We start from the raw sequence: 14,389 nt of genomic DNA on the forward strand, positions 1-14,389 counted from the left end.
GATCTTAAGTTACATATTTTTGTTAGAATATCAGCAATTTCACATTTGAGTTATTTTAGAGCTCTCCGGTGGATGCCATCTGGTGATTTGTCAGCTTTTAATTTGTCAATAAGACCTAGAAATGTGTCTCTTGTCACTGGAACTTGCCTCAGTTCCGAAGACTCCATTCTCTGTAGCATTTGTTCAGGAACAGACATTTGCCATTCATCTTTGGTCGCAAAGACAGATGCAAAAGGACTAGAATGTGATGGATATCAACAATTGTTTGATGTGATGTTGTACAGTCTCCACACAAACAAGTCAGAATGAATGCTTAATAAGCAGCCGATATCATATAACCTTTGCACAAATGCTGTGTAAACATCAGGATGAATGTGCAATAAACAGGTGTTTGGAAGCAGCATGTGTTAGGACTTCCTTTGCAGCTGTCCATTTACAAATACAGTCATACCTTGGGTTACAGATGCTTCAGGCTGCGTTTTTTCGGGTTGTGCACCGTGCGAACCCGGAAGTACCCGAACGGGTTACTTCCGGGTTCCAGTGCTCGTGCATGCACAGAAGCGCTAAATTGCGCTTTGCACATGCGCAGAAGTGCTCAATCGCAACAAGCGCATGCGCAGACATGCTGCAGGTTGCGAACGTGCCTCCCACACAGATCACGTTCGCAACCCGAGCGTCCACTGTATGTTGATTTTGCTAACATTATAGGCCCTGTTTACAATCAGTTCAACAACCGGATAGGTCAGTTGGTAGAACATGAGACTCTTAAACTCAGGGTCATAGGTTTGAGCCCCACGTTGGGCAAAAAGATTCCTGAATTGCAGGGGGTTGGACTAGATGACCCTCACGATCCCTTCCAGCTCTACAATTCTATGATTCTACTTACGTCTTCCAGAAGGTCCTGAGCATTACTTAATACTACCGGTAAGTCTATGGCTGCCACCCCTCTAGTCAGTTTCATAACCAACTGTACTATGGCATTGTCACGCTGCATCACTCCAGAGGCATTGCATAAAGTGCTGAGAGCCCTGTGACAATATTAAAAAGCAAGAAACATGGAAAACATTTGGACTCCTCATGAGGTTAACAAAGATAAGGGCAGCTCCTCTCTCAAAAACAAAATGGGGGGAAACTACTTCTGTCCCAAGAAATGAGTAGAAAGCTGGTCCATATTTTCAGCAGGGATGTTTTCAGGAAACTGGGAGGTAAGGATTTTGGCCTAGACTTAATCCTTTCAGCAACAGATGGGAAAGCAATCCAACAGGAAAAAGGTTACTTAGACTCTTCTCTCAATTGCTCCTCTGATTATATTTGCACCCCACTGCAGCTTTTTCCTAAAGAAAAAAACCTAACTCCGGAAACTTGCTAAATACAGCTTATGTGCTGTACATAGCTCTCAAGATCAAATTAAGACATTTAGTTTGGCTTCAAGTACTAGGCCTACTGTTCGTTTCAAGATTTTGCTTGTTAACATATTTATGCAAAATACCGTATGCACTTATTGTTTACTGTGCATTGTACAGTAAAGTCATCTATTGCTTGATTAGGCAGATGTTTCCTGTGTTCTCACGCTTATGAGAGAAAAAAAGCGGAAGTGCAAGCAGACAGAACTTTGAAAGCCAGGTGTTTTTGCTTACTCAAGAGCCACATTAAAGGAGAGAAAACGAGATGTTAGTTGCTTAGGGTAAGAAGGAAGCTATGTGATTATGACCAGAGACGGTTCGGTTTCACTGAGCTAACTATTAGGACAAATGCCAACATATATTGAAAAATAAATGCACCAATATCTGTATAGTAATACCCATGAGTATTGTGCTTAAGACAGCCATGCAGAAGAGAGAAGCACTGGCTGACTTGAGGTAAACCTGAGGCATGCACAACAATTCTGAAATATGTAAATATTTCCATATATCTCCAAGCGAGCCCATAATAGTTCAATGGTATGGAATGCTGAGAAGTGGAGAGCTGAAATACCTGGCATCCAGGTAGGAGTGGCTGGAACAGGACAGACAGACATGCATATGTATGGTAGAATGAACCATTGTCTGGACAGGTCATTTCTTGGTTCACACTGAGAAGGATTTTTTAACTATTCCCAGGAATGGAAGTGAGAAATCAAAGATTTTAATATAGCTGGGACTGGGCCTCATTGTGTCCACTCCACCTCATTCCTCAAAAGAGCACCCCATAATAGAAACAGATATGAATTCCTGCTCTTTCTAACTCAGTACTTATTTAGCATGAATCTGTTTGGCCCTGACACCAAAATATTTTCAGCGCCAAGTTCAGATTTTTCTTTTCTTCCAACCATCAAAATACAGTTTGATCGAGCTGAGTGAAGGGTTTACGCTACTGCCACTCTTGGTTGCTGATAATTCCCCCCCCCCCTGTGGAACCTGGAGTTTTATACAGTATATTGATTTTCCATTATGGTGTACATTTTAAACAATTATGCAAGTTTTTAACTTGATTGTAGGTCACCTAGACCTTAGAGCAAGGGTGGGGAACTGCTTCCAGCTGGGGACATAATCCTACTCTCCAGAAACCATGCAGCCCATTTTGAATCTACCTGGCAATCATCTGATGTCACAATGACAATAGGTGAAACATTTTCTCAGGTGGTGACATGTTTTACTTTGTCCATGAGGTTTGAAATCCAACTCCGCAGGCAACGGCTCTGAGGGTTGCAGATGTTGATGATTGCCAGTGCCTGCGAACCCAGATTCTTTTGCCAAACTGGTTTGAAGGTCCAGGGGTTGGAAGGTACCACTAACTTCAAACTCTGCTTTAGGCTGGGAGTCACATCTTTACATGCCCTCCCCCCATGCGGCATAGATGAACATGGACTAAGTATAACGTTTTTGGGGCCAAAATTAGGACTCCTTGTGTGCCATAGATGTCCCACCATCGGTGTAGATCAGGGGTCAGCAAACTTTTCCAGCAGGGGGCCGGTCCACCAGGGGCGTACCCAGGATCAAAACTAGGGGGCGGGGCGGCAAGCCATGGTCGTTCAGGGACGGGGCCGGATTTAGAAGGCTATTGGGCCGCATCCGGCCCCCGGGCCTTAGTTTGGGGACCCCTGGTGTAGAGACCGCTGTGTCTCAGAAGACCAATGCAATAAATACATAATTTGTGCCACGCTTTTCTTCTCCGGAACTCAGATGAGTGTAGATGCCCTCCACCTGCATTTTACCCTCACAATTTGGGCATTTTCCTCCTGCTTTTTCTATAGGTTTTCTGGTTTGTATTCCTGTATGCCCATTCACTTTGGCATCTAACATAATTTGAAGTGTGGACCCTATGGAAAGTAGTGGATAAGAGTGTAGGAGCCTTGGGAAACCAGGGTTTAAATCCCAAACCAGCCATGAAGCTCAGACTAACCTACCCCGCAGGGTTGTTGTGGGGGATTAAATGAGGCGGAAGAGTCACGTACGCCACCCCGAATTCCATGCAGAATGAACGCGATAAGAAGCAAACGATCAAGCCCCGCACACCTGGCACATTCCAGTTATAAGGGCTTGAACCGGTTGCTTCAGTCACTTCGAGAAGCCTCCCTTGGACTATATGCTATATTGAACTTTTCTTTCTTGTCTCCCCTCCCCACCCCGTGTGTGGCGTGATGAAAACTGCGTAATTCAAAGAGTTGCCTACGGTACTTAACGGGCGGGTCTACTCTTAAAAAAGGGGGGGGGGAGAGAGAGAGAGAGAGAGACACAACCGCGCCTTTCTGCGCATGCGCCAAACCAGCCGATCCCTTTCAAGCCGTTAAGATCACGCACACTTCCTGCTTGTTCTCCCTCCGGGAAACGCATGCGCAGGAAGGCGCTTCTCCTCCCCTGTTTCCCAGAGTGCTCTGCGCGGTGAAGAAGCGTCGGTCGCGGGCTGGAGGCATTTTGTGTCCTGGATATCAGCAGCGAAAGAGAGAGAGAAAGAGAGCGAGAGCAAGAGAGAGACAGACAAGATGGCGGCGGCGGCCGAATGAAGCGCCAGGCGGCGGCGGCGGCAGCCGGATCCGCTCGAGCTTCTCCCTCCCTTCCCAGCCCTCAGGGCTACCTTTCCTGACAGGGCAGAGAGAGCGCTGACAGCCGCGGAAGCGTGTGGAGGGGGACGTCCGCTTCCTTCAAAGGGGCCTGGTTGCGAACGGAGCCTCGGGGACCGGAGTCCTCCCTCCCTCCCCCCATCCTACATACTTCCCCCGTCCTCTTCTTCTTCTTCCTCCTCCCACCGACAGACCCCTCGAAATCCTGGCTTTTTCGTAGCAGGAGCTCCTTGAGGAGAAACTCGGCAGTCGGGCGCTCGACGTGTGAATAAGCCCCCCTCCCCGCTCGCTCTCTCCCTCGGTCGCCATGGCGAGCAGCAGCGGCTCCAAGGCCGAGTTCATCGTCGGGGGCAAATACAAGCTGGTGCGGAAGATCGGCTCGGGCTCTTTCGGGGACATATACTTGGCCATCAATATCACCAACGGGGAGGTAAGGGCCGGCGGGCGCCCGGGCCTCTCTCCCCCTCTCTGTCCCCGTCGCGTCAGAGAAGAGGGGTCGCTTCTCGCTCCTCTCCCCCCCCCCCCCGGGCCTGGCGGAACATCAACTCGGGGGGGGGGGGAAGCGCCAGGGAGCGAGTGGAAGCTCCCCGGACTCTCTTGCCACAAAGCCTGGCCGCCCCCAGTTCCCCCTTTTGTCGAGGGCCGTTTCTGACTTATTCGCCTTCTCTCCGCTTTAGTCGTTTATAGATATTAGCGTCGGATTTCTTCTTTATCGAGTTTTATTTTGGAACTTATTTCTTAGGTTCTTTTTTGGGGTGGGGGGTGGGAAGGACACGATCGTGACAAATCATAATAAGATTTGTATTTTTCTAATAGGGTTTCTATCCTGTCTTGACAGTGATGAGTCTGCAATGCTTGGTTCAGTTTTGAAAATGTCCCCCCCCTTTAATTGTTTAGTAGTGTTTGTAGTATATAAAACTCCAGGCTGCCTGGTAATAGATGGCTAAAGAGGCCATTTGTATTTTTTGGGGGGGGATCCTTATGTGATCTATAGAGAAACTCCACCTAAGCTCATTTCTAGCACTCAAAATTACCTTGTTCAGGAGGCAATGAAGGCACCTTCATCTAAGTGTTTAAACACTTTCTGGGAATAATGGATTAGTGTTAGTATCCCTAGGATGGATAATTACAGAAGTCGGCGCTGTATGGAATATGTTTGCGGAGCTTGTCACTTACCAGGATATTCCTGTGGAAGGCTTTCCCATGCCCTCAAATATGCTGTAGTGGAGAAATGCAGTCCTCTTGCTCCAATAGGATCTCTGACCCATATTCCCTCTTCACTGCAGGAAGTAGCTGTGAAGTTGGAGTCTCAGAAGGCCAGACATCCCCAGCTGCTATATGAAAGCAAACTATACAAGATTCTGCAAGGGGGAGTTGGCATCCCTCACATACGGTAAGAATTATAGCTCTTGGGAGATAAAGTAGTCATTATCTCTTCTCCCCAAAGGATGAGTGTATTTTGTTTTTCACTGGTAGAGGAAGTGCTACATATATGTTACCTGAAATAAGCCTTATTACGAGTGGTAACAAGCTGCATCTAGAAAAAGATCTTGAAGGATCCTTCCCTGCCAGCTGCTTGTTTCCCCTCCCCATCTCTGCACCAACAAAATTATCTAGTCCTTGAGAATATGGCAGTAGTTGAAACAGGAGTACTGGTTACTCTGAGGATTGGAATAGAACAGTGGAAATGGCTGCTCCCTTTTGTGTTTTTGTTCCAACATGTCTTCCTCCTCTGCTCAGAAAATGGCGGATGTCAGTACTTAAACATTCCCGAGAAGTGGAATATATTTCTTGAATCCCCCACCTTGCTTCCATTCCCTTCTACCATCAGTATTGTATCTTGAAAGATTGGGGCTTCTGAGGACTGGGGTGGGAAGGAAGAGTGCAGAAAGCCCCTTACAGTTGCTGACGACATATGCGTCACTGAGCTCTCTTAATTACGCACTGCTGCTTAAATCACCTTCCTTCCTTTTATTCTCCTTTGAAAATGGAATTTCATTGTGAGATCTACTTGAGAGGTTCCCAGTCTTGTAATAGAGGGAACTATGGTAGTAGCTAGCAGGAGAGTAAATAAAGTAGCAGCTCAGTCTGCTTTTCTATTGTGAAACTCATAAAAAGCACTTTTAAAAACTTTGCACAAAGGAAAAGATTCTGAGTCAAGACTCTTAGCAGCTCTTTGCTAGTGCTCTAAAGCATCAGGCTGTACTGTGAAATACCTTGTATATCTGAAAAAATAATCTGATTGGGTTTTGTTTATGAATATTGTTAGTAATAAGTTTGGCAAGTGGAGATATTACAGTAAATGGATTCAATTTAGGATGGTTATTCTATTTACCTTTTTTGAAATGGTTGGACATTCTGAACTCTTACATTTCACTTCTGTATGTTGTACTGTGACTTCTGGCATTTGCACCTCATAATCAAAGTGAACCATGTGTAAGCAGAAAATAAACTTAGTTAAGGTACTTCTTGTAGATATTCCAATTCAGTTCTTAAGTAGCTAAAAACTAGGTTGCAATTGTAAATGAGTAGGAGATGTTGATGCCTTAAGTCATCAGAGGCTTCTGCTGCTAGAAGTTTGTGAACTACATAAACTACAAAGCCATGTTGTAACCTGCATAAGTCCTTTACTGAATGGATACAGAATTATTCAATGACATACTTGTATGAAGCAACTGCCCCCCAGATTTAATTACATTGTGCAACTGTAGGAATAAAGCTGCATTTATTACATAATAGATTTGGCTGTTCTGCATTCTGTTGATGGAGTTTTCACTTTTGACAAGATTCTATTCAGGCCTGTGCTTAGATGCAGAGCATAATATTTAAATTTTTACTGCTAAGGTTGAAAATTGGATGATCTTGCTTTGAAAGCCAGTATTTTGTTGTGAAGAACTGTAGATGTCATTTAAAAACCACTGGATTGTATGAAGATACATGTTGGTTAGTGAGGCTATCTTTTAGTTTAATTGTTCATATTTTACTTTTTGCTTTATTAAACCTGGCAGTATATTTTTAGGACATGCTGAATATACTTTAGCCACCCAATTCCATCAGTGTATATAATGAAATAATTGGTGACTTTTTTCAGTAAATGAAATTGATTTGGTTGAGTGATAATAAATTATTATGAGAATATGGAATGTTTGCTGAGGCAACTGTGTTCTTTCACCTCAGAAGTAATCATTGAAATTTTTGTTTTCTTTGTATGCATGTTGCTAACTACACATGCTGTTTGTGTTTTCACATCATTGTAAGCCATAAACTATGGCTGCCTGTGCACAAGACAATTGTGCCTGATTTTCTCCATTATGTGTGTGTTGGGTGGAAGCCAACTATGATTCCCCTGTGTTACATCTGAATCACGGATTATGATTCATTGGCACCAAGCAAACTGCAATGATAGGTCAAGAAATGTTCCTGGTTTACTGTGATAGTTGTTGGATTACCATCAGTGTTAGAAACTCGGATATTGCTTGGCACCAAATGGCTCCTTAAACCAGGGTAACAGTTGCCAAAACAGAATGCCTAGTTGCAGTTTTGGGGCTAGATGCCTCAAAAGTTGTATTTTTCAATACAGCTATTTGGTTCCTGAAATTCATTATGATTGTGCAGATAAAATATAATATAATTCTGCTGGATGTGTTGCTACCCTGTGTGAAACGAGTCAAGATCCAAGGATCCCCAGGCATGCACCCCCAGTTGGTAGAGATGTTGGGTGTCATCCTGGTGTCTGGGCATCTTCACTTGGCTGCAAATTGCTGATAACCAGGTGCAAAACGCACCTGGCAAATTTCAAACATTGATTACCATGGCATGCACTTGTGATCATTGCATAATTCACGGCTTGCTAATCTGTGACTCTCCAGATGTTGCTGGACATCATCCCTGACCATTGGGTATGGTGGGTAATGGAAGTTGGAGCCTGACAACAATTGAAAGGGAACAGGTCATCCACCCCGTGTGTAGCTAATGGCTGAAGATGGTTCAAACTATGGTTAAAGGAAGACTGTAATTTTGCATGTTGTCTGAATTGATAAAAGCATGATTTCAGTCAGTTGGCAGACCAGCAGGCCAAATGGCTAGTGCTAATGGATGTGGTGTGAAGTCTAAATTGACAGTTATCATTGCTGTGCCTCCAGAGGCTGCTGCACTGTGAATATGAAGCTAAAACTATAGCTGTATGATTCTGAGAGATTAGAAAATGAAATCAGACTGGATGGTGAAGGTTAATGGAGTTGGGTATATTTAGCCTGGAAAAGAGACAATTAAGAGGCAATATGGTATCTCTTCAAATACTTCCAAGGGTTGTCACATGATTGGATCGAGCCTGTTTCCTGTTGCTTCAGATAGTAGGACCCGAACCAAAGGGTTTGAATTACATGAAAGGTGATTTCAGCAGGAATAACTGCATGTGCAACTAGATGTTCAGATCATGGTTTGAGTTCTGTACCTGTGGTTAGCACAGTTTGACAGTGAAACAGGCTGCCCTGGAAAGTGGTGGGCTCTCCTTCCACAGGCTATAATACATGGAATGCTATAGTGTTCATCAGCTAGGGTTGGACCAGATGGCCTTAGAGGTCCATTCCACTTCTTTAAAAACATTGAAGTATATCACTTGGATGAATGAATTTGTGATTTTTTTAATTTTTACCTCCATTGATATGGTTGACATTATGGCTCTGCTTTGTAATTTCTGGTTTATTTTATTGATTATCCAAAACACTTTTACTACATTCTTTAGCCCAAAGTTCCCAGAGTGACTTAGAAGATCAGTAATAAGACAGCACTGTTCCTCACATGTAAAATACATGAAGCACAAGAAAGCATATGCACCATTATTGCATAGAGAAATAAAACAGCAAATAGTTTGTGTTGGAGAAACTGAACAGGTTTTCCAGTATGTTTTTGTTATATTGTTTTTTGCAAACGATTAACTGGTTTGATGAATGATAGCTTGTATTAAAATTTAGTTGCACTTTGTTCCCAGTGGAAATAACTGCGACAAGTCATAACTAACTTTTCATACAGTTTTCAGTAGGACCCTAATGCAACTAACTTAGACTGGTTTCAACCCAATATAACACAACACAATTTCAGAAATACCAATACTTGATATTTGAAAGATGGCCTCCTGTCCAAAACTAACAGTCTTTATCAGTGACTGTATTGTATGTGTCACCACAAAGGGAGGCTAGGCTGATGGATACCCAGGACAGGGCCTTTTCTGTACTAGCACCCAATTGTGAAACTTGCCTTCCTTGGAGGTCAGGTTGGCACCATCTTTTCCTAACTTTAGGCAAACCCTAAATACAGTTTTGCTTTGTTTGGCTTTTGATGGATTTTAAATTCAGCTCTGTGGTTTTGTGGGGTTAAGTTTTATTTAGTTTTAACTGATGTCTTTGTACTGTTTTTACAAATTATAACTACTTGTGGGCAGAAAAGGTAATCATAAATACTTCAAAAAATTTAAAAGGTCTAAATCATAGTCTAGTAAAATCTTGTCAAACAAGAGACTTGTGCTTGCATCCCCCCTCATGTGTTTATGTAACATAAGAGAGTGCCTGTAGAGAACTAATATCAGAATGAAAATCATGTTAGTTTGATTATAGACACTAAACTTTGCTATTAGAAACATTTGCCTCTCCTAAAAGCAAACTGAGTTGGTTAATATTGATAGGATTTTAGCAAAAGCAGGGCCCATGATAACCAAGTGGGGAGGTATCAGTATGATCAGGGAAGCCACAGGGTTTGCAGATGTACAAACAATCCATAAGGAGTACCAGAGGGACAACACACACACGTACCAACAGTGCAGTGACGGCTAAGCATGCTCACTGGCCACAGAGCATCTTTGGGAGGCAATTGGAGGTGAATATAGTGGAAGAGGGTATATCTGGCTATGACCCTGAACAAGAACACCCCATACAGCAACACTTCTTTTGCAGGTCCCCCTTGTTCTGTCCTTAGGAGCAAGGGCAGCAGTTTCTTGCTACATACAGACTTGTTACAGGCCATGGTCAAAAAGGCTGCACAACATGCTTTGTATGTACCGGTATGAAAGATTTCTGAAATGACCCCACCCTATCCCTTTCTGAAACCTGCTCCTAGCACTGTTTGATAAGTTGCTTTGGAAACTCTAGGAGCTGACTTCTGCATAACATAAGGATTTGCATTTTAGGGATTTTGTTTGTGTTTTTAAGCTGACCTTTGAATCTTGGGCCTTGTTCTATGGTTACCCTATTTGCTACCACTTCATCATAAGAAACAAAACTACAGAACTAGTTCAAACGGACCAGAGGGAAGGCATTAAACAATTTTGAAAAGGTGGAGTCATAGCATCTAACTTTTGATTGGTTTGGGTTAAGATGCATTTTCATTACAATAACTTTCTGTGTACCTTTGTTTATGGCAGTTGAATGAAGGCTATCAAATGTTGTCTTTTCTCTTAAAATAGGTTTGTTAAAAAAAACAATGGTGGGATTGGTTCTAAATCTCATATGTCCATATACGGTAATTTTGGAAAAATTTTCATAAGGACAACTTGAATGTAATGTTTCAAATTAATTGACCATGAACTAGTTCTTAAATGTTTCTTAAGTGCCAGTGGCAATTTTTTAGGTGACGTGAGGACTAGGTGTCATTGGCACCTTAGATCTAGGTTACTTTCATCACAACGGAATGCCTTTGCATCAGGGGGTTGGACTAGATGACCCCGGGTGACGGTGTGGTGTAAACCACTGAGTCTCTTGGGCTTGCCGATCATAAGTTTGGTGGTTCAAATCTGCGTGATGGGGTGAGCTCCTGCTTCTTTGTCTCAGCTCGTGCCAACCTAGCAGTTCAAAAGCATACCAGTGCGAGTAGATAAATAGGTAGCGTTGCAGCAGGAAGATAAGCAGCATTTCCATGCGCTCTGGCACTCGTCAGTGTTCCGTGCTCCAGAAGCGGTTTAGTCATGCTGGCCACATGACCTGGAAAAATTTTCATGGACAAATGCTGGCTCCCTCAGCCTGAAAGTGGTGGTGAGTGCTGCACCTCATAGTCGAATTCAACTGGACTTAACTGTCCAGGGGTCCTTTACCTTGCCTTTACTAGATGAACCTTGGGGTCCCTTCCAGCACTACAATTCTATGATCTCAACTACATTGCTTGACTGCAGCTTGTTCTTACCGGTACAACAATTCACTTGTCCCAGTATGCAAGAAGGAGAAATGCGCACACTGAAAATGGAAGTGGTATTAACTATGGACTAAGGTTTTTAAACTCTGGTCACCAACCTGGCACCCAGAAATCTCCACGTAGTCACAACACCACTAACAAAATGTACCTGGCTAATTTCAAACACTGCTAGGTGCCCCAGGTTTTTCTGTTCCTGGTCATACAAATGTGAAATACATAGGAATGCATAAATTGAGGGGTCAAAAGTGCATCATCTCCATTTGCAGAAGTAAATAATTGGCTCTGGGAATAATTAAATCAGAGTTGGAAAGGGTCCTGAGGATCATCTAGTCCAGCCCCCTGCAATGCAGGAATATGCAGCTGTCCCATATGGAGATTGAGCTCACAACTATGGTGTTATCAGCACTCTAACCAACTGAGCATTGCCTTGTTTAGGTGAAGGAGATTAGATTGCCCAAACAGCCCAGGTGATGGAGACAGTGCATTTCCGGTGTTAGAACCTGGGATATGAAAGCTGGGAGCTAAATGGCACCTTAAACGTAGATTATTGGTGCAACAACGGAATGTTTAGGCATGCTATTTACTAACAAGCATACAAAGCTGAAAATGAATGAACTGCAGCTAAAATATTATGTTCATTTTTCACATTGTCTAATCCTTCCCCTGCCTACCCCCAATATTTTTAAGAGGTTCTCTTCTCCATCTGAAATCTTAGGTGCAGTACTGCGCCCAGAGCTCAGAAACTGCTTGCGCTAATGAAATTCCCTGTTGCAAAATGTACCTAGAACAATGGGAGTTTTGAACACTGCATTTTTGCTATTCCAGATTCACCTTTGCATAGAAGCATGCTCACAAATTAATCATGTGTAACTTCCTCAAGTTACCCTTTGTAAAAAGAAGACTATTTTGTTAAATATATGATGAGCCAGTGTGGTGTAGTGGTTAAGAGCAGTGGACTCGTAATCTGGTGAACTGGGTTTGATTCCCCGCTCCTCCACATGCAGCTGCTGGGTGACCTTGGGCTAGTCACACTTCTCTGAAGTCTCTCAGCCTCATTCACCTCACAGATTGTTTGTTGTGGGCGAGGAAGGGAAAGGAGAATGTTAGCCACTTTGAGACTCCTTAGGGTAGTGAAATCAAATTCAAACTCTTCTTCTCTATCATGAATTTCAGGAGTAGATACACATAGGGTTACATAGGTAGTATAAGTTATACTGTATAGGTCTTGGATCCAGGTGCTGATCAGACCTAAGCCTGTTTTCTTTGACAAAGCATTAACCTAGCTTCTGAAGGTTTCACCAAGTGTTCACACTATGCCCTCTCTTTCCCCCACTTAGACTTGCATCCAAAGTGGTGCTAAGTCAGTCATTGCATTAGTGGAAGGATTTTTGTTTGCATAGTGGAACTTCCCCCTCTCATTCCCCCCCTAAATTTGTTCTGGAGTCCTCCCCCCCCCCCCCCCCGTGTGTGTGCGCGGGAGGGGGAAGTTCTGTTGTGTAAGGCTAAATCCTTTGTTAACAGAATGAGAGCAGCTGCTCAGTGTGTTGGAGGGAGAAAAGGTTGGAAATGCATTGCCTTTTACCACTCCTTCCTTCCAAGTTAAACTATGGGTTAAAGAGCCACAATTAATATTATTTCTCTGAATTTCAGTCAGTTCTCCATTTGATGGAATGTATAGGGAAGTTTCATGTGAACTAGTCTGTAGATGCATTGAGCCAGTAGCCTGCTCTGGTTTATTACTGTGTTTTTTCCAACAGTGACAATGACTGATACCTTATTGTGCATGCATTCTGACCCACAATTGCCTATTGCTAGATGGCTAGTTGCAAGGCAGAATTTAGCAAAATGAGGTATGGCTTTACGAGCTTGCATTGCTGAAATATGTGGTTTAATTGTGCAACTACCTTCAAAGGATAGTTGTCACACCTTAAAGTTTGGGTGCGTTTTGTGCTTGACCTCTGACTTTACCTGTCTAGACTTTGTGTTATGTTAAAAGGATAAGAAAAAGTGCTTGAAGTAGTACTTGAACACAAGTAAACATCACATTTTCTTCTGCTTTCAATATTATATATATTTTAAGTCAGTACAGTCATATCTCGTGTTGCGTTAGGTTCATGTTGCATCTTTTCAGCTTGCGAACGCAGCAAACCCGGAAGTGTATACTTCCAGGTTTCGCCACATGCACAGAAGCATTCTGTGCGCTTCACACATGCGCAGAAGTGTTCTATTGTGCCACATGCGTGTGCAGAAGCGGCGCTCCAGTTACGGACTTTTCGGGGTGCAAATGGCACCCTGGAATGGATTGAGTCCATAACTAGAGGTACCACTGTATCTGGATAATCTGGATAAAATTCAGTGTTAATTTATCGTCTCAGTTGGATGCATTTTACTTTAACTAGCCCTTTCAGTGTTTTATTTAGGTAAACATGAGGTACATGTAATTGATGCCTTCTAAATATAAACCCATGGTGAAATCGCTATTGTCAGCCATACTTTCTGCCTGTCTGATAGTTGCTAGAGATGCATTTAAGATGTGAGTATTGTGTAAGTTATGGGACCCAGGTGGCACTGTGGGTTAAACCACAGAGTCTAGGGCTTGCTGATCAGAAGGTCGGCAGTTCGAATCCCTGCAACGGGGTGAGCTCCCGTTGCTCAGTCCCAGCTCCTGCCCACCTAGCAGTTCGAAAGCACATCAAAGTGCAAGTAGATAAATAGGGACCTCTCTGGCGGGAAGGTAAACGGCGTTTCCGTGCGCTGCTCTGGTTCGCCAGAAGCAGCTTTGTCATGCTGGCCACATGACCCGGAAGCTGTCTGCGGACAAACACCGGCTCCCTCGGCCTATAGAGCGAGATGAGCGCCGCAACCCCAGAGTCGGACATAACTGGACCTGATGGTCAGGGGCCCCTTTACCTAGTGTGTAAGTTAAAACTTTCTCTGCATATTATTCCCCTTGTCCCATATACAGTACTCAAATATTGTGATATGTACAGTGGGAAATCTATCCTCTTAATAACACATGTCACTAATGTAAACTTTTAAGATGTTTTAAACATTGCCTTGAATCCTGAGTTGATCTTCCATGCCCACTGACTGCCCTTGGCCCAGTATATCTGAAGGAGCGTCTCCACCCCCATCGTTCTGCCCGGACACTGAGGTCCAGCGCCGAGGGCC

General features: G+C 43.5%; 1 protein-coding gene across 14 annotated transcripts in view; it reads left to right on the top strand.

Annotated features, from left to right (window-relative positions):
* Window positions 1-3,855: 3,855 nt before the first annotated feature.
* The window catches only part of CSNK1A1 (casein kinase 1 alpha 1), a 43,866-nt gene continuing 33,332 nt past the window's right edge, over window positions 3,856-14,389 (top strand). For all 14 annotated transcript variants that reach the window (XR_015948092.1, XR_015948093.1, XR_015948094.1 and 11 more), the window contains exons 1-2: window positions 3,856-4,469; window positions 5,326-5,432. Coding sequence is in view for 9 of the 14 variants with exons in the window: in XM_035105250.3 (XP_034961141.1) it covers window positions 4,347-4,469; window positions 5,326-5,432 (230 nt within the window). In the remaining 5 variants the exon portion in view is untranslated. The remainder of the gene's footprint in view (window positions 4,470-5,325; window positions 5,433-14,389) is intronic.

Source organism: Zootoca vivipara, chromosome 2 (genome assembly GCF_965207765.1).
Source record: "Zootoca vivipara chromosome 2, rZooViv2.hap1.1, whole genome shotgun sequence".
In the NCBI taxonomy this organism is placed as follows: Eukaryota; Metazoa; Chordata; class Lepidosauria; order Squamata; family Lacertidae; genus Zootoca; species Zootoca vivipara.